The 19,870-nt window shown below is 44.1% G+C and overlaps 3 protein-coding genes and 1 pseudogene across 5 annotated transcripts; all 4 read right to left on the bottom strand.

Moving 5' to 3' along the window:
* Positions 1-371: 371 nt before the first annotated feature.
* Positions 372-5,521, bottom strand: LOC112890561 (annotated as a pseudogene).
* A 467-nt stretch (positions 5,522-5,988) lies between these two features.
* On the bottom strand, positions 5,989-7,636 carry LOC112890767 (putative xyloglucan endotransglucosylase/hydrolase protein 1). Of its 2 annotated transcripts, XM_025957623.1 has the most exons (5): positions 7,335-7,636; positions 7,072-7,172; positions 6,748-6,947; positions 6,275-6,676; positions 5,989-6,138 (listed from the first exon to the last, which is right to left on the bottom strand). In XM_025957623.1, the coding sequence occupies exons 1-4, from the start codon at positions 7,531-7,533 to the stop codon at positions 6,283-6,285; spliced, it is 894 nt and encodes a 297-aa protein (XP_025813408.1). In that variant the 5' UTR covers positions 7,534-7,636; the 3' UTR covers positions 5,989-6,138; positions 6,275-6,282. The 2 variants fall into 2 exon arrangements, with proteins under 2 accessions (XP_025813408.1, XP_025813407.1); XM_025957622.1 differs by lacking the exon at positions 5,989-6,138 and having other exon boundaries at positions 6,177-6,676.
* A 3,674-nt stretch (positions 7,637-11,310) lies between these two features.
* Positions 11,311-17,448, bottom strand: LOC112888363 (NLR family CARD domain-containing protein 3). Of its 2 annotated transcripts, none has more exons than XM_025954565.1 (17): positions 17,018-17,448; positions 16,318-16,521; positions 16,161-16,219; positions 15,894-16,031; positions 15,194-15,268; positions 15,026-15,109; positions 14,849-14,910; positions 14,642-14,711; positions 13,857-13,932; positions 13,632-13,762; positions 12,877-12,936; positions 12,447-12,521; positions 12,270-12,374; positions 12,088-12,183; positions 11,916-11,996; positions 11,719-11,820; positions 11,311-11,642 (listed from the first exon to the last, which is right to left on the bottom strand). In XM_025954565.1, exons 1-17 carry the CDS (start codon positions 17,355-17,357, stop codon positions 11,574-11,576), a joined length of 1,827 nt encoding a protein of 608 aa, XP_025810350.1. In that variant the 5' UTR covers positions 17,358-17,448; the 3' UTR covers positions 11,311-11,573. The 2 variants fall into 2 exon arrangements, with proteins under 2 accessions (XP_025810350.1, XP_025810351.1); XM_025954566.1 differs by having other exon boundaries at positions 16,318-16,528; positions 17,018-17,149.
* Positions 17,449-18,429: 981 nt separating this feature from the next.
* LOC112890562 (peroxidase 41-like) lies at positions 18,430-19,405 on the bottom strand (the record flags this gene model as incomplete). Its single annotated transcript, XM_025957431.1, is given in 2 exon segments — positions 18,430-19,041; positions 19,043-19,405. Coding segments are annotated over 2 exon segments (975 nt in total), but the record flags the coding sequence as incomplete, so codon positions are not given.
* Positions 19,406-19,870: the final 465 nt, after the last annotated feature.

The following is a 19,870-nucleotide window of genomic DNA, read 5'->3' on the forward strand; positions in this document are numbered from 1 at the left end:
ATTTATAAACCATCAACCTTGCCATTCCATAGATGAGCCCTTATTACTTACACAGTCACCCTTTATTAATTATTACTCCGACAAATAATCACCACCACCACGTACTCGGCAGTAGTAACCTGATGAAACTTTTTTTAGAGAAAAGGGACTCCTCCCCCTCGTTTTATTCCATCAGGAGCAAAACGAACAAGTGTCGTTACAGTAGTTTTTTTTGCAATTTATTCAAAGGTTTAACAGGTTCAGCTAAGAGAAAAAGGTTGTATAGAAACTGAGGATTCAGAATCCTCCCTCGTGCCAGAAGCTGATAAACTTTCCGCTCCCGACGCCTCACAGTTTGGATCCCTCGGAGCAGCCATCGACGCAGACACGCTCTAGGTAATTCTCGGAGGTTGTCTTAAGCTCTGTCCTCCAGCTGCTTCACCAGGCCCTCCAAAGAACTTGCATCCTTGCACAGAATCATCCATCGTCGCATCATCCAAACTCTGAAAACATATAGCATCTCTTATATTGCACAAGCTCCAAAGAATGGCAGATGCATAAATGTTAAGAACAGCATGTTTTTTCCTACTAACCCACCATCTTCCCACAGATTCAAAGTTAGAACCAACATGGATAAGTAAAATTTCAGAGCAAACTTCCCAGACTTTAGCCGCCACACAACATTTGCCTTGAAGAAAAGGTGGGAAATCAATTTTTGTTCAGCACAGAACATGCAGGTGGAGTCATCCAACTCCTTTCTTTTGCCCATATTATCTGGTGAGGAGTTTGTTATGGCTGAGTAGCCATAAAGCATCTAAACTTTCGGAGGATACATATTTCCTAAAAGGCTGACGAGTAAATAGGTATAATACTTTTGAAATTGACCACTGCATATAAAGACTTCACAGAGTACATGCTCGAGGAGTTGAAACTCCAGATGATAGCATCATAGTCGTGACCAGCGTTATTGAGTCAGCAATAGCACAAACTTCGTGCCACAAATTCATAAGTTGCGTAGAGACAGTCTTGTGAAAGTAACGCTCATGAATTTTACCCGCCATCAAACATAGCTGCACTCTCTCGCAAAAAAAGAAAAAGAAAAAAAACATAGCTGCACTCGATGGGAACGACATGGTCGGGGAACCTGCCCTTGTCGGCGCAGTAGTCGTAGCTCATGTGATTCTCCCGGACGCGCTCGTACGCCGCTCGCTGCTCCGAGGTGACGCTCCGGTACTCGCCGCAGTTCCACCACAGGTCCGGCGAGTCGCACGCCGGCGCCGCCGCTGACGTCGAACCCCTGGTATCCCGCCGTGAACGGTGCCCTGGAGCAGTCCAGCTTGGCCCGCCCGCCGTCCGTCGCCCAGCCGGAGCCGTCCCACACGCTCGCGCGGATCAGCATCGTCTGCTTCGCCGGGAACGGGTACCCCGGCCCGGTGGCCGTGAGGTTCCTCAGCACCCGGACCGGCGTGTCGTCAACGAACATCCTGTAGTGGATTGTTAGTTGGCATGCAAGATGAGCTTCAGGAGCCATGCGATTCAAAGTCTGGGCTTACACGAGCTGGTAGGGGTTCCAGAGGATGTTGTAGTCGTGGAGGTCGGCGGCGGGGTCGAGCAAGAGGTGCAGCAGCTGCTCCCTGTCGCCGCAGGCGTTGACGAAGACGTTGGTCTGGAGGGTGACGGGCACGCCGGCCTTGTCGCCGAGGAACTCGAAGTCCACCTCGTCGCGGCTGCCATCTTCCGGCTGCGAAATGAGCTAGTAGGGAAAGGAAGCAGTACACGGAGATCTCTGTTCGTTAGTTCATTGAATGAACAAGAAGTTTCGATCAGGAAGAGGATTGTTGACTTAGTTATGTCGTCGAGCATCGAGCTCACATAGAAGGTCGTGACGACGCCGGCCGTGTAGCCGGACGGCACCTTCACCGGATGTATTCCTAGCACGTGCGACTAGATGCCGTATCATTCTACTTATCATCTGGAGATAACACTATTTTAAAATAAAATAAAATATTTTAAAATAAGATAAAATTATTTTGGAACATTGTTATCTCCAGCTTTTTATTTTATTCTGGATATGTTATTTTATTTTAAAATATTGTTATCTCCAGCGGACATGTGCGATGATACAACAGCTAGTCGCATGTACGATGAATAGACGCCCCACACCTTCATCCTCATGTGGAAGAATCCTGACCCGTCATGGGATTTAGACCAGAAGCCGCCTACACGATGATTACGAACAACGGCAAGGTTACAATTGATGCTATCAATTGTCATGATCCTAATAGGTAGTAGAGCCGTTTTGTATGTTTGTTTGGGCCATGAGCCAGTGAAATGTATTGGACCTAAGGCAACATATATACTGCTACATGTATCTGTATACTCGCCTGAATAGGCTATCGGTGAAGAAAAATTACTGAAATCTCTGAATCCCTCTCTGTTCCTCCTTGAGTTCTTTCTGTTCTTGCTTATTTCTTCCTTAAATCCCTCCGATTATGCTGTTCTATTCTTCTCAGCTATCCAGGTCCATAACAATTGGTATCAAGCCTTGTTCCATCCAAATCCACCAAAATGATTTGGCTCTACTTGTACACTTTGATTTTGCAGCTCGTGGACTTGATGTGTTACCATTTTCATGGTCTTTTGATGATTTGGATGTTCCAGTTCATCAAAATATGCTCAAGAGGGCAAAAGATGAGCATGTTTTGTCGTGTTAGTCCTGGCAGCCCATGTGATGAGTTTGTGGACTATGGGGATTAAGCAATACTTATCTAAGGACAACACCAGAAGAAGTCGGCCCATGATCGATTTAGAAAACCATCACGATACTAGCTTCATTGACAACAAAGGCTAGTTTGCTATAACAAATGAATTTAGGGATAGGCATAAGGAGTTTGAGGAACTATTAATGGGATAGAATATATCTTACACCACTTGCTCCTAGCTCCATTTGGTGGACTGAAGTCAAGACCAATACCATAGTATGCATGCTGGACAGATTCAAGTGCATTAGTGATATGGCCAATTCTTTCAGTGTGTTTGGTCCGACATATTGCATTGAGTTGCTTGAGAATGCATTGCAATCTCCTTGTATGATCAGTATTGAGTTGCTAAATGGTAGAATCAGAGGGATCCTTAAGTTGAGATCTCAAAGTTGTGTTACAAATGGCTCATGTCAGGACCCGCTGCATTTCTGGAAAGTTACAGTGTGATAACTACAAGAAATCTAAGCACAGAACCTATACTTTATGCATTCAATAGAAAATTCCTTGGTCACCACCTGCTTGGGCATGGAGCTTGGGTCAACATCAATTCAACAAGTTCTTTATTTTATGGCACACATTAGAAGGAATATTGTTGATTGATGCATAGGGAGATTGGCCAGCTCATGAGTATTACCTCGTATTAAAGTTGAGGGTGCAGTTCGAGTCACATGTTGCAGTTGTGCAGTGGCCTCGTCTTCCTTCATCTCTACAGCAGAAAAATGGCGTTAGGTTATGGGCTCGCATTGTTGAGATATTTCAGTTGAGTACACTTAGTCAGATAGAGATTAATTGTGCCAACAATATGCTCTTGTTCAGTCAGTTAGTTCTGCTACAGTGTTGGTCACTTCAGAGGTTGGAGCGACCATTGTGCTGACATTTTTCTTTCGAAAAAGTATGGTTTGCAATTGCAGCAGTTTGGAAATTCCTTAGGTACCACTACTACTACTATATGCTGGTGCTATGATTGCTACAGAACGGGGCTCAAACTTGACAGTAGCATGCTTTGGTCATTTCAGTTATTTGCTGTGACTGTTGGTCAAATGAGAACTGATAATGCTACCATGTTACTGCTTCATAGTATATCAATTTGGAAGCTCCTGCAGATTAACCCTCAAGTTGCTAATGTTGTTGCTAATGTGTTGGTTGAGGTAATGCAGTCAACAATATTCATTATCCTTTGGACAAGATATTAAAGAAATGTGGTGATCAACACAAGGCAGATGAGTTTTCACAATCGTTCTTGATCCAATTTGTGTGAACCACCAACTCTAGAGATCATATTTACAGAACATGGTTGTGAGTGTTCAAGACTTTCTGGAGGAAGGAATATTATCATGAACTTAATCCAGGACAGCTTGAGGGCAAGCTGTGGCTTAAGGGGGAGAGAATGTCATGACCCTGTTAGGTAATAGAACTGTGATAGGCCGTTATGTATGTTCAGGCCATGGGCCAGTAGGATGTATTGGGCCTGAGGCCATCTATGTACTGCTACATATAACTGTATACTCGTCTGAATAGGCCATCGATGAAGAAAGATTACTGAAACCTCTAAATCCCCCTCTGTTCTTCCTCGAGTTCTTCCTATTCTTGCTGATTTCTTTCTCAATCAAATCCCTCCAATTCTACTATTCTATCTGCCTTCTCAGCTATCCAGGTCCATAACATCAATTTTCACATCCCATGCGGACAAGCCGCCTACACGATAACGTACTAGAAGAGCTTTGATCCAAGATGAGATTGACCTTTGTCCCCTGACGGACCGGTTGCCTGCTTCACATAGTTAAGTTGTCGTCGAACGATGTCATTGCCGGCCCCGCCCCAACCGCCGGCGTCAAGCCAGCGTCCGGCGCTAGGAGGACGAAGAGGAGGGGAAGCCATGGGCGCACCGTGGAAGCCATGCAAGAGCCAAGCTCAAGAGAGACCTAAGCTTCTAACCTTGTAGTACTTTCTTTTTCTCTCTCTCTCTCTCTTGCAAGGTTTGCTGCGAGGGTTCACCTCACCTATCATGGCATTTTATAGCTGCTGGCAAAGCATGCACACACGCTGGCGATAAGAAGGCGGAGCGCGTGAAGTGTGTGTCATGGACACGCTTACTCGTTGTGCCTTGCCCGTTCTTAACCCCACTCAAAACTATTTTGCACAACAACAGAAGAGAATCCTAAATGGTTAGTGGAGGTAATTGTTCCCTCAGTCCATGTGGAATCTTGAATGATTTGTGGTGACTTCGACAATATTAAAATCTACGCGTGCTGGTGACTTTTTGAGCGCTTCTCTGACGTGTTCATAGCGGTGTGTCATGTGACGCGTCCGCCGTTACGGGCCTTGCTTGGCTATCACAAACACTGAATGGACCTCCACTTATCAGCAGACATACATGTACATCCAAATAATCAAGGGATTCTACTAATAGTAGCTAGCTAAAATTTCAAGATATGGTATATTCTTTTCTCTTTATTTTTTCACGCGGATCAACCAGATATAGTTCGTCGTTGTCTACATCTCTTTTGAATCATTTCCGGAATTAACCAAATAATAATTGAGCATGTGAGTTAGAGCTAAGGGTGCAAGGGTGTAAATTGGTGACCTTAGATGTACCTCCAATCTTCTTAGTTCAAATATTTGCACTGCTCTCCAAAATAAAGTTCTATTTTAGAAAAGTAGCACAAATATTTAAACTAAAGAGGGTTGAAGGTGCACCTAGTCAGAGCTGTGACAATAACAACAGGAACTTTCCGGAAATGGCTTTGGCACACCAGCAGCCTCTCAGAGTTGCCTCTCATCAACCTTACAAGGAACAGTCGATTCCACGTATGCCAATGCTACAATGTCACCAGCCAGGCAACCACAACCAAACATACCGCTATGTTTGTGACTAGTGGATGCTATAAGTTTCCCCATGACTCGAAGCGCACAAGGCAGACGTTCGAACTGGGAAACGCCAGTGATTTGAGTAAGCTTCCAGCCAGTAGGTTTTTCCATCGTTTATTACCGCGTTGTCGGTTTTTAACATGGCATGCACAACTACTGCCTACTGGCCTACTAGTTGGGCATTTGATGGTCCCCTTCCGATTTTATTTTTCCAGTATAACTTTCTTCTTCCACAATTTTTTTATATTTAGAGATTTTTATGTTTACAGATTTTTCTATACAACTCATCCAAATAAGATTTTTTATGGAATTATAGAGATATTTTCACATAGATTTTTAATAGGACTTTGAAAATAATTTCTGGTACGATTTCTTCGAATAAGTTTTGAAGAAAAATTATCCAAATATTTCTTTAAAAAACTTGTTCAATGAAGAAACAACAAGCGGGTCTCCCTGACTAGTGAAGGACCACACCGATGGTTGGTTGAAGCTAGGGTTGGTCCAATAAACGATTCGGCCCACGGCGAAGCTGAGAAAAAGAATAGAGATAAAAAAAATAAGGTTTATTGTTGGAGAGTTGGAGCTCTAAGAAAATTGCTGGAGTTGCTTGACAAATAATCACATGTGTATAATTTCAATTTGTTTTATAATATACGACGGCACACCCAGCTTATTAAGCGTAGTTGCACTCGATCGGCACGGTGTTGTTGAACCGGCCCTTATCGGCGCAGTAGTCGTAGTTCATGTAGTGCTTCTTGACGCCCTCGTACGCCGCCCGCTGCTCCGCGGTGATGTTCCGGTACCCGGCGCCGTTCCACCACAGGTCCGGCGAGCCACACGGCGTCGCGCCGCCGCTGGCGCAGCCACTGACGTCGAACCCCCTGTACCCGGCCGTGAAGGGCCCCTGGGACCAGTCCACCTTGGTCCGCCCGCCGTCCGTCGCCCAGCCGGAGCCGTCCCAGACGCTCGCGCGGATCAGCATCGTCTGCTTCGCCGGGAACGGGTACCCCGGCACGGTGGCCGTGAGGTTCCTCAGCACCCGGACCGGCGTGTCGTCCACGAACATCCTGTAGTGGATTTTATTAGTTGGCATGCAAGATGAGCTTCAGGAGCCATGCGATTCAAAGTCTGGGCGTACACGAGCTGGTAGGGGTTCCAGAGGATCTTGTAGTCGTGGAAGTCGGCGGCGGGGTCGAACCAGAGGTGCAGCCGCTGCTCCCTGTCGCCGCGGCCGTTGACGAAGACGTTGGTCTGGAGGGTGACGGGCACGCCGGCCTTGTCGCCGAGGAACTCGAAGTCCACCTCGTCGCGGCTGCCATCTTCCGGCTGCGAGATGAGCTGGAAAAAGCACACGCATGCATGACCTTAGCTAATTTTGATCGACGTGTTTGGAACTTTGGATCGATCGATCAGGAGGTGAAAGATCGAGAAACGAAGCAAGACGCATCGTGGAGGAGCTCACGTAGAAGGTTGTGACGACGCCGGCCGTGTAGCCGGAGGGCAGCTTCATCCTCATGTGGAAGAACCCCGAGCCGTACATGGACTTGGACCGGAACCCGGCACCTGCACGAATCGAAGCAGCACTTACGCATGGTCAGCTGATCGCTCATGGCGCGGCTATCATCGTCGCAGCAAGAACGCAAGGGGGTCACGCTCTCTTCACGTTGCATGCGTGAGCAACAAAGCAGCAGCTCATATGCACACTGGATAGACCGTTATACGTACCAGAGTTCTGATCCATGGTGATGTTAACCTCCGTGCCCCGGATGACGAGGTGATACCCATCCGCGCCCCACTGCACCGCGTAGTTCTCGTCGAACGCCGGCTCCGCCTCCGCCACCGGCGCCGAGCCAGAGGCTGCAACCAGCAGGACGACAAGGAGGCGGAGGAGAAGCCATGGACAATCCGACTTGGAACCCACCATTGCAAACCAAGACCACTAGACCAGCATCGTCCTCTATGGTTATTATTATTAGCTCCCGTCCTCTAGTCTCACACGGTCACACCCCACGCGGCTCACCTCACCGGCTCACCCTACCCTCAACTGGCCTCAACCGTCACGCCCTTTTATACCCGAGGGCCGAGCTGAGAGGGAGCGGAGAGACTGCACGCTGGAAACAATTGGGGAGCGAGCGTGTGTGAAGTGCTCGTTGTGCGCACGCATGGCCTACGTCCCTGTACATCGATCTCTCGTCTTTGCACAGATCAGCTAGGCACGCAGGCTCGGTTTCGGCCATGGATCTCCATGGACTTGCTTGCGCAAGTTGTGCGGCAGCAACTGCCTCCGTGTGTGTATCTAGTTAGGCGTCGCTGTGGTGCGTACGTGATGCCGTGTACCGTTATGGGGCACACGCGTTTCTTTCTTTCTTATTTTTTTAGATATGATGACTAAGCACGCAAACACACTATGCATCTCCTGAGTGTTACTCCCTCCGTCCCAAATTATTACTCATTTTGGTATTTCTAAATACAACTATACTTCTAAAGATATATATTATATCTAGGTGTATAATAAAATTTATGTATATAGAAAAATAAAAATGACTAATAATTTAGGATGGAAGAATAATTTAGAATGGAAGGACTAATAATTTAGGAGGGAAGGAATAGGTGGCGCACGTTCTTCCATACATTCTCCCAAAACGAATTATTAAAAGAACAATAATCTACAAAACGAACACGAGTACTGCTAGTACACACCTTGACCGAAATGGCATGGGCACGGACTTCTCTTTTCCGCGCGGATCCGTTCGCTGTTCACGTACAGAGATGGTTCGGCGGCGCTCGTATCCAAGCCGGAGTCAACCGAATGATTGGGCTCCGTTCATCGACTCAGAGCCGTGCCCGTGACAGCAACACGAACGCACGTTCTGAAGCTGCCAGATTCAGACAGAGCCTGCGATGAGTAGTGGTTGCTCTTGCTCAGCCGTCGAAGGAATTTTTCCAGCACGAGAGCAACCGGGCGGACGATGCTGTGTACAGTGTATGCCTGTCCGGGTGCTCACTGCTCAGTCAACCGCTTTCTACATCGGCTACCTGGGCAGGCTAGGAACGTAACGCGGGAATCTTTGTGTGACAAGCAGACTGTTGCTGTGGAGCACGTTTCACATGGATGGCATGAGATAAACGGAACCGCTAGCGTCCGGACGTCCGATGTCCGGGCGCTGCATCGGATGCTGCTAGAACTATCTTATCAAAGTTGAAAAAATTCCCACTAAAACATTAGCTATGTTGCATGCAACATTTGCATGATCTTAAGCACAAACTAAGTTGTACCCTTGATGGACACCCCACGCCACCAAACAAGAAGCAAAATCCCATAAAACAAGTCTCACACCACCACGAAATCATCACTATTTCTATCCTCCCTGTAACCATATTTTAACGGAAAAGTTCGGTTTACACCTCAAATTATCGTAAAAGTTCGATATTTAACCTTCAACTATAAAATCGGATGACAAAGGATATGCAACTGTCAAAACTGGGCACATTTGGCCCTTTGGCTGGTCTCGAAGATAGTTTTCCATTTTACGAAAATTAAAAATTTCAAATTTAAACTTAAAAATTCACAAGTAATTCATTTTAAATAAAAAAATATGAAATAGGTATAAAAAATTTTCTAAAAATGTAACATATCCATTGGCACTATAATTATTAGTTATTCAGACCCATTTTTTTCATATTCATAGTATTTGGTTGTTTATAGTTATGGCAATTATTTTTGAATAACTAAGATTCAAATAGAGCAATAATAAATAGGTTACATTTTTTTGAAAATTTTTTGTACTACTTTCATATTTTTCTGATTTAAAATAAATTAGTTTTGATTTTGTAGATCTATTTAGAATTTTTTTATTTTTTAAAAAAATACAAAACCACCTTCGAAACCAGCCTAAGGCTCAAATTTGCCCGGTTTCAACAGTTGGATGGTCTCTGTTATCCAGTTTTGTAAAGTTGAAGGTTGAAAATCAGACTATTGCGATTGTTTGAGGGTGTAAACCAGGCTTTTTCCTATTTTTAAATAAATAAATCTAGCAAGTAGCAAATGGTAACATTCCAAATCAACTAGTGCAACATCTTGACTCTGCTATTGCAACAACCCTAATAAAAATATTGGAACATGAATTATCTATTACAAGTTGCAACATCACAAATACGCTACCGTAGCATCTCGAATCAACCACTGCAACATCAACTACTGTAAAAAAATTTCTTACAATGTTGCAAATATATTACAAGTAAAAAATTATATTGCAATATCAAGATATAATGCATGCAACATCCTGCAGATATATGCAGATATATAGTAGGTGGAATAGGAACATAGCCCCAGCAAGATAAGAAGAGAGCCGAAATAAATAAATTAAACATCTACATATCGCAAATAGCCTGTTGCAACATCCGTTGACTTGCTTGGAATACATATGACCTTGCGGATCAAAGATCCCAGATCGATATCTCTACCATCAAGCTTGAAGTATCGACCACCAAAAATGCCCCCAAAGTATTATCTAGGGATGAAAGAAACTTATTTCAATTTTCGAGAATCGTTTTCGAGATTTTATGAACTTTTAAGGCTAAATGAAATTGAAAATAATTATGGAAAGAACAAAAAGAAAATGGTAGAATAATATGAAAGTGAAAACGAAAATTGTTTGAGCATCCTCCTATCGTTTTCAAGAACTATCGTATTTTCGGGGTATTCTATCATATTTTACCGATAGAAATATCGTATTCACGTAAAAATACCAGCACCTTGCTATCTATATTTTTAGAATTTCATATCTTTATTTTTAGAGAGTCATGACTCATTTATCCTAACTCTAAATCACAACCTAGTGATCTGAATTTATAGGACTATGAATAGTTTCTTAGATGGTGGGATTAATGTCTAAATTTTTTTAGTACTATGAAATAAGATACATATCATGGATGGATGGATACTTGGATTATAACATCTTAACCATCAGTACTTGTGCATAAAATGTGTCAAGTTATATGGTTAGATTGTGCTCTACGGTTTGATATATTTATCATTTTTTAAATATCGTTTCGATAAGTTTCGATCATTATTAATATGCTCTTGATCGAATATTTTCGTTTCTGAAATTACCATAATAATACTGATACCATTTTCGTTTCCGATAATATCGTATCGTTTTCGATGAAAAATGTGAAAGTGATGGAACTTTTCACCGATCGTTTCTTACTGTTTTCATTCCTGGTATTGTCCTCCCTTCCGGATTGACTCTTTACTCAACTATAGTGGAGCTTCCATGGCCCATCATGGTGGAGAGACATCAAAGCTTCCATGATCACTGGGGGAGAGAAAGAGAAAGGAATTGACTAGATGCACTTGGGATGGAGCAGCAGGGAGAGAGAGCGGACCTAATATTTCAAAAAAATAAAAGAGCGGACCTGGAGAGAGAGCCTTTGGTGGGAGCGGTAGGTTGTAGTATTGAGCAGTAAAAAATGTTGGTGAAAGAGGAAGGGGAAACCGTAGTAGCAGGTGAAAAGGATAAGGTAGCCGGACGTAAAAAACCAGCAACTAAAGTAAAATTTCAAGTCCAATGCTTCATGCGAATGCTTGGCCGGCCGTTCGGCACACGCGTCCGATGCCCATACCACGCGTCGGACGCTCGGATCAAAGCATTACCGTGAGACAAATAGTTCATCAACAACCATACTGCTCAAGTAAAGATTTTCCAAAAGCCACTGCAATATCCATTCCATTTCCAAACAATATGAATGGTTCAAGACAAGATTGATGTCTCCAGCAAAAATTGAATATAGACAGTTTGAATGGCTACCCTAAAGTGTTAACTAGTTCACCAAAATTTTCTATACAAGCATAAAGCATGCTCTACCCGGAACCCGGATCTTATTCTTCGCCCTACTCAATGAATAATTCCCAAAAAAAAGCGTCAATCATGTGTTAAATCGTCCAGAGTGAAACTGATGCACCTAAAAATAAATGTCTATCTCCTTCTCGCTCATCTCATATACATGATCCCGTGCCTCAGATAGAGCGACCTGTATTGACGCATGACCCTAAATTAAATATTCTTTCCTACATAATCATTGCTAGATGAAAACAAACTAAACTAACCTGTCCAAATTTTGTGAAAAAGTTGTTTGAAAGATTTAATGATGTAACTGCCAGATCTTCATTAGCCTTAAGTGCTTGCGCCAATGCAAATGCTCCGTCATCCTGTACAGAATATAAAAAAAATAAAGTTAAGTATATTGGACGCCCAAAATGGTAATAACTAATAGAATGAAAAAACAAACACTATGCTTGCTTACTCTAATCTCATTAAAGCCCAGGTCAAGTGAAGTCAAAGATTCATTGATTATCTTGAAACTGCGTGCCAAGCATATAGCACCCTTCAGGAATAGGAACGTGTCAGCAAGCAAAGCATATGGATCATGTACCAAAATGCAAGTTACAAATGAACATGAAACGGATTGCGCATACATCATCTCCAAGCCCATTTGCCCGCAAATCCAATGTTGACAATGTTGTGTTGTACTTCAGACAATCAGCAATGAACTCTGCACCTTGCACACCTATCTGCAGGTTATGCAACTTTGCTGAAGAGGCAAGAACACTCAAATGGTAAAACTGCTTGTACAATTCTATTCAGTTCTGAGGATCACCTGGCACCAGCCAAGCTTAAGGGTTTGGATCTTCCCATGGAACTTGAGGACATCGCACAGAGCCTTTACCCCGTCTGATCCAATTGGATTATAGCTCAAATCCAACTAAGATGCATACTTTGAATTAGTCTTGGAACTTATTTTGTAGGAAAAAGTCTGAATGGTAAGACGACTTACTGTTGTCAGTACTGCATTATCCTTCAAAGTTTCCGCTATTGCACTAACCCCTTTGGAGTGAATGTTATTGCCGCCCTGAAAATATAAGAGGTTTCAGGGATGCAGCATGAATACATATCCTCTGTAATGTTGCTTAGATCACAAATGAAACATAGAATTATCAGGGGAACTTCAAAGAAGGTTTATTACCCCCAAAGTATCCTGCTTCCAAATAGGACCAGTTTAAGTGATAAGATATGAAAAGAATAAGTCGTGCTAATGACCAAAAACTGTGCTGAACCAAATATTTAAAGATCAAGTAGAGAAAGCGTATTTGCCACATTGAATGGAGAAGCAAATTGAGCATAGTTTCCACATGTGAAATATAAGGCAAATAGAAAGGTATGTGAGATTTTGACTTTATGAGGGTTGCAGCAAAATAAATACTTACCAAATCTATGGTAGAAATTGTTTTGTTATCTTTCAGAGCCTCCGCAACCTTTCCAGCTCCCTGGTGAAATTCATTTTAATCTATGTCAGAATGCACTTTAAACGAAATCTGCGAGTTTAAATGAACATGCTTATACATCAGATAATTGGAAAACATGTGAGGAATCATGAATATACTGATTATACATAAATAAGTTGCTAAATCACTGGCCATGTGAATGAAAAACTTTTTACAAATATACAGGAGTAACCGAAAACAGACAACAGTTTTAACCCACAATTCCAAGCTTACCGCCCCAAAAAGAAAAAGAACCCCTCGAACAGGCAGGAGAGCTGCCTATCATTGTATTAAGAAGAAAGAAGGGGTAAGAACCCATACAAACACATACGCGCACCCAGAACAAAATGGAACACACACTAAACTTTCTGAAAAAGGACCCTAGTTTACATCATGAAACAAGATGCCTCATGTTTCTTAGAAACAGGAATAGCTTGAGAAAATATGGAAAGACTAAAAAAGTGAAAAAAAACAGCCAAAGCTCTGTAGGAGCACTATATGTGCTGAAGTTCTATAACACAACAAAAATAAAGCCTTAATCTGAAGTTGAATAATGACTGCATTGTTAAATGGTCAATAGGTTATGGTCAGTGCTTATGTGGTTAGTCGTTCTAGAGCTAATCATATGACCATATGTAGACAACCCAATATTTTGGTTATGGGAATCACGCAAAGAGAAATAAAAGTAACAGTATTACCTCATCGCTAATGTCGTTCATGTAGAGACTGAACCACAGTAAAGACTTTGTTCTTTTGATGAATTCCGCAACAGGACGTAAACCTTCAGAGCCAATGTTGTTGTTGCCAATATCCACAACTGTGATCTTCCCTATAATTCAGCCATGCATGCACATAATTAGGAATAGACAATACACTAAGCACAAACTTGCTGATAGTTTGTTTAGCAAGAAAAAATGAAGCACCTTTGTGAGCAGATAATGCTGACATCAACTCACGTATTCCCTCATTCCCAATCCCATTACCATGCAAGTGAATTTCCTAGAAAAGGCATAATGCTTATATATCATAACCATGCACAGATGAACTGAAGGGACAATATAGAAAGGGGCAAAAATTACTAGATAGTAAAGAAGACAAATGAGAAAAAGGAAGGATATGAATAGAAAAATCGAAAAATTGTATTTACAGATTATTCAATTGAAATTAAGGTTCTAGACATTCTTAATGAGCTCTTCCCTTTGGTGATACACATTATATTGTAACTTTCAAAAAAAAAAATGCACAGTATATTGGTACAAAAAAAAAAGTTCTACTGATCAGCCTACCAATATTGTCACGGGCTCACGGCATGACTTACAAACTATCTATATGTTTTTCTTTATCTGAGCAGTTTTTTTTTACTAAACTGATCATGTGGCAACTCCTAGTATACAAGTTTGATGTTATTTCGCTATTATATGAGTTTCTTTACGGTTTACAAATATGCGAAATCCACGATTATTGTGCCTGTTAGCATAAAGTAGTAGTGCACCAAATTGGTCCATAAAAAATTCAGACAACCAGCCAGACCTGAAAGGTCCTAACTATTCTCCCTATAGTAACCTAAGAGACACTTCTCGTAACTTAATACAAGCAAAGATGGAATGGTATCTGATTCACTTCCAAACATTTAATAATTCACACAGTATCCTGGAATTAAGACTATCTTGAAGGTCAAAAGTATATAATCAAGTGCTTTAAGTAGTACCCTCAAAGACTTGTTCCCTAAAACTCCTCGAGCCAGGCTGGATGCACCAAGCGGACCACCATAGTTGCCACTATGATATATTGAATATAGTGCATCATCAGTTAGCAGTCACGCAAAATTAACTAATCATAAACTGTGCTCACAACATTATATGCACATTTAGTATATATCATATGTAAGGCCATTGGGTTGTGAGTAGTGACTAACTTGAGATACAAGCTCCGTATTGAATTATTCTCTAGAAGGGCTTCCGCAATACTTGCAAAACCCTGTTTCAAGGGAAAACAAAAGAAAATAGTATCAAAACCTTTCAAGGATGTAAGGGTATGGTAATTCTTTTCCCTTTCGTATTCAACTGCGTGTTTTGTGGATGCTTGTACATACGCTGTATTCAATGGCATTGTTGCTGAGCTGTAGAATACGTATCGATTTGTTCTTTTTCAGCATATTTGCAATTGACTTAGCACCCTGAAAAGAAAAAACAAATCCAATGTTACATTGTAACAGGAGGTAATGAGAGTGTGAGAGTGAGCGACAGGAGGGGACAAGCACCTCATCTCCAATATTAATACTGTTCAATAGGAGCTTCTGAATACCCACATTTTCAATCAATATATCTGAAAGACACTGTAAACATTCATGAGTGTTACATTCAGTCAGGTGTAAAGGGGAAAAACATATTCAACTCATTCTTGAAAATAATCTAGTGTTTATATTTTTATCATTTTGTGGACCATTTTTGGTTTAACATGGCTACTTTCTCCAGCAAAATCATAAATATTAAAAATTTGAATAACAAATTAAGCAAAGACTCCAGTTAGAAATTGAAAAAAAATAATCAAAAGGCAACTCTGATGGTGATCCGCAGGTACAGTGTCACGATGAGACAGCACCCAACCTCAGAAGAACATGTTAAAGTTAAGCAAGTACTAACAAAGTTATCTGTTCGGAGTTGGAGATCAGATCATACTCCATCTACTCACAACTCACACATAAGTGATGTTTTTGGGTTCTCTGAAGTCACAAATTACTTTTTATGTGTTGAGTTTGGATATTTAAAATGATACAAGTAGATTTACACTGGAAAGTAGTTTCATATATTATAACAAAATTAGCCAAAGTCGTGTTTTGGATACCATGGTGGTGTCCAAGATGTCACTTATTTGTGACTGGAGAGAGTATGATTTGCACAATAAATCATGCAAATTACAGAATGATAAATGGAATGTAGAGAAGATAAGATTGAGAAGACCTTAGCTCCTTCATCTCCAATGTCGTTTCCAGATAAATTTAGAGTTTTCAAAGCTGTATTTATCTGAAGAATTCCATCGAAGGCTTCTATCCCCAAAGCTGTTATCCCATTGCCAGAAAAGTCCACCTCTTCTGCACTCTGAAAATACACATAAACTCACTCATTTTCCGAAGTATTCAAATGAGACTAAGCTGCTAAAGCGTGGAAACAACTAGGTATGCAAATATGCATATAGAGTGGACTAAAAAATTGCATGAGATTACTGACCTTGTTATAGGCTAAGCTTTCTGCTAGAAAAAAAAGACCCTCATCCCCAAACTGGCGACCTGTCAAGCAAGTGAGATGTAATTATTACTCCATATGATGTTGGAGCTTTAACCAACATTTCCTACCAATGTATTCAACTTGAGTTCCCTTGAGTTACCTGCCATGTTAACAGTTTTCAAAGTCCGAAGTTCTTTGTAGAACTTGTTAAGATTTTTCCGCGACTCCTTTTCAGCGCTGAGGGTAGATGTCGCCAAATTGGAACCAGCAGCAAAGGACCACATGATCCCAGAAGGCGCAGATTCTCCAGAATTCGGGTCCTTTTTCTTCCCTGGAAGCATATTCCGAACCACCTTCCAGATGACTGTCCACTGAAACAGAAAATTAGTAACCATTCAACAGCCAATGCTGAAGCCTCAAAGCTTTATATGTGACCAATAACATTACCAGAGAATGAACACATTTTAAACATATGGTATAATATGCTCCATTATGCACAAAACTATGAAGTTACAATGTGACATATGCTCGCAATTTAATCTTCCCATTTTTTCAAAAAGTGAGTTTATGTTTTAAAATGAAGGTCCACATTAAATACAGAACCGATTACCCGATATATTCTTATTCATTTGATTAGCCAATACTTCTCTCTCCGTTTGATGACGCACATCTCACATTTATTTTTGGAAAGGAAACTATTCCGGTATCTCATCAAGATCAAGGAATACTACTTATTTGCGGAATGGAAACTATCCCGGTATCTCATCATCAAGGGATACGAGCGATTCTAATTACAGCAGGGCGTCCAATGACAGGGAGTTGAGAGCGATTTACATAAGGAGGAAAAGGTAAGGCCATACCAAAGCTCAGCACGAGGACCGCCCCGGCGGGGACGACGTAGGGCGCGACGGCCCTCGCGGCCGCCGCCGCGGGGGGCACGGCCGGTTCCCCCTGCGCCTCGCGGTAATCCCTCCGGCGCGCGCCCCCGGGGCCGACCCCGGGGGGCCTGTCGAACGCCTCGCGCGAGGCGCGCGGCACCGCCACGCCTAGCCGGCTGCCGCCGCGCGTCAGCGGCGGGAGGGGCAGCGGCGCGGGAGGCTTCCCGCGGAACGACGCGTGGCGCCGGCGAGCGGTGGGGAAGGGCAGCGGGAGGAAGGGCCTGAGGGGGCGCGGGGAGGAGAGGAGGAGGGAGGACTCCATTGGACGCGGCGGCTGGGGCGTCGGAGGAGATGGGGAGGATGAGGGAGGAGGCGGGTTTTTGGGAGGGGAGGGCTTTTGATGGGGAAGGAAGGTGAGGTTGTGGATCATGTCGGGCCGGGTTTGGATTTTACCGATGTACATGTACTGGCATGCCGCCACGTGCTTATTATGAACTTTATCAATTTAGTAGAGGTGGTGGAGTGTTCCGAAATATACTTTATAATTTCACGTTACGAATCTTCTTGTTTTGTGTCTTGAGTAAATTTGGGATCAATATTTATCAAAATGCAATCGTGTTAAAAAAATGGTTGCTCATAGCAGGATGATGTAGTATAAAGCCATATTTATTTTAGCGTGTGGTTTTATAGAATACTTTGGAATTTTGTGTGTGCGAAAAGATAAGAGAAAAACCACCATTAATATCTCATCGGAAGCAAGAAAGGCAACTCAGCAAGGTGGAAATAGCTAAATAAAAGAATATATGCGTTTAATTGGCCTAGGAAATCCAAGACAATCTTCATGTAGAGCAACTCCCTCCACTAGTTGAGCTATGCTCACCTCCTATGGAATACTAGCGCAAAAGTGATTTCAAAGATGCTCCTTTCCCCACTACCCACCCCATAATATTTAGTTTAATTGATAAAAAGTTTAATTAAAAAGAAATTCTTAATAATAAATTTCTATATGTAAAAGGACAAAACGATCTATAATTTTAAAATGGGGGGAGTACTTGAACTGAATATGTTTAGAAGTTTTTATAGCTGATGTGTAACAAACGTACACTTCGCAACACTATAAAAACTAACGGCTACGCTTGACCATGGGAAAGATAGAAGATTTTTTTTTTGAGGCCCTTAGTTGGGAAACATAAACAAAGGCACCAACAGATCGATTACTTTCGTTTGAGCACACAGGCTGATCCTTTAATTTCGCGCACGAATCACAACACGGGATCACGCGAACATGCAGGGATACATGAGATAGGTCAGTTGGCCGCCGCCCAACCTGCCGCGGTCACGTACGTCCGGGATCTGCTTCCGCCGGCCGGCCGCCGTCATCCGATCAGCCATAACTAAGGCCCCAGAGGAGCGGGGTTGCCGTTGAACATGTCGCATCGCCGGCGGACCTCCCCGTCCCGTCCCATCTTGACGCCCTGCACGCCGAGCTTCACGATGGCGCGCGCGAAGTCGGCGAAGAAGGCCGTCTGGTTGGCGGCGTAGCGCTGCACGATCGGCCGCGTCCGGGGGTCGGTCCACAGCGCCTGGTCCGTGCTGAGCAGGCCCAGGCCGCGCTGGAGGTTGACGAAGTACATGTTGTCGAACTTGCCGGGCGTCATGACGTCGTTGAACACCGCGATGGTCGGGTCCCGCTGGTAGTTCCTGCACGCGTCCTGCAGCCCCTTGGCGTACGACGGGTTCATGGTCGGGTCGTGCGGTGGCGCGGCCGCGCCGCCGCCCTTGGCCCGGCGGAAGATGCGGTCGGCGAACTCGCTGCAGTGCGCGAACCCCAGCGTGTGCGCGCCGGAGAGCGCGACGAGCTCCTGGGCCGTGAACCCCTTGGCGGCGAACATGGCGATGAGGCGGGGCACGGTGGAGTTGGCGAGGGGCAGCTCGGCGTCGGGCGCGGCGGGGGACGAGGCGAGCGCGTCCTTGCGGCCCAGGCGGAGCGGGTAGGAGGGCCCCCCCCATCATGGCGACGAGGTCACGGGCCGCGATGGCGAGCACGTCGGCGCAGGACACGACGCCGGGGCACTCGAGCTCTAGCGCCGTCTTGGCGCGCGTCACGGCCTCGAAGGCGTCCCCCGGGAGCGACCGGCTCTGCGCGGCGTCGCGCTCAGAGCGGGCGAACGAGCTGGGGGCCACCAGCACGGACGCGTCGCAGCCGCTGACGAAGCAGTCGTGGAAGAAGACGCGGAGCACCCCCGCGGCGGTGGTCGGGTGCGACAGCTGCTTCTGCGACACCACGTCCGTGACGATCCGCTCCGCGCGCGGGCACGTCTTGGCGTAGTAGTTGGGCACCAGCTTCGCCTCCGCCACCGCCGCCGCGTCGACGACGAGGAGCTGGAGGAGGAAGAGCGCCGGTGTACGCAAACGACGGTGAGTGTCCATGGCCTCGTGATGTGAGATTTTTCAGCGCGCTGGGTCTGGGTGTGATCAGTGATCGCCTGAACTCTTGTTGTGATCTCGAGCCGAAGACGCGGAAGGGTTCTTGGATGGAGGCCAGTGGAGGGGAGCGAATAGAGGAGGGTAGAACCGCGGGGAATGGTCGACGTAGCTGCTGTTCCTCGCATGTTAATCACTCATCACAGGAAAACTGAAGACGAGAGATTAAACCAAAAAGGGAGAGGTTTAATTCGGTGTTTACCGATCAGGGTGTAAAAGGCATGCCCTGCCGTTTGCTTTCATTTAAGCTTCAGCTAGAGAACTTGATTGGTACGGTATTCAATTACTTTTTGTGTAACTGATCGCGAGCGATCTCATTTCAGAGCTAGTAGGAATCTAAGGCAATTTTAT

Source organism: Panicum hallii, chromosome 4 (assembly GCF_002211085.1).
Source record: "Panicum hallii strain FIL2 chromosome 4, PHallii_v3.1, whole genome shotgun sequence".
Lineage (NCBI taxonomy): Eukaryota > Viridiplantae > Streptophyta > Magnoliopsida > Poales > Poaceae > Panicum > Panicum hallii.

Excerpts from the sequence above, each read along its gene's own strand:
- LOC112890767 (XM_025957623.1), bottom strand. The coding sequence starts at position 7,533 with ATGGTGGGTTCCAAGTCGGATTGTCCATGGCTTCTCCTCCGCCTCCTT. Across the intron at positions 7,173-7,334 it reads CACCATGGATCAGAACTCTG|GTGCCGGGTTCCGGTCCAAG; the intron begins GTACGTATAACG and ends CGATTCGTGCAG. Across the intron at positions 6,948-7,071 it reads GCGTCGTCACAACCTTCTAC|CTCATCTCGCAGCCGGAAGA; the intron begins GTGAGCTCCTCC and ends TGCTTTTTCCAG.
- LOC112888363 (XM_025954565.1), bottom strand. The coding sequence starts at position 17,357 with ATGGAGTCCTCCCTCCTCCTCTCCTCCCCGCGCCCCCTCAGGCCCTTC. Across the intron at positions 16,032-16,160 it reads AAAGCTTAGCCTATAACAAG|AGTGCAGAAGAGGTGGACTT; the intron begins GTCAGTAATCTC and ends GTGTATTTTCAG. Across the intron at positions 11,997-12,087 it reads CAAATGGGCTTGGAGATGAT|GGTGCTATATGCTTGGCACG; the intron begins GTATGCGCAATC and ends CTATTCCTGAAG.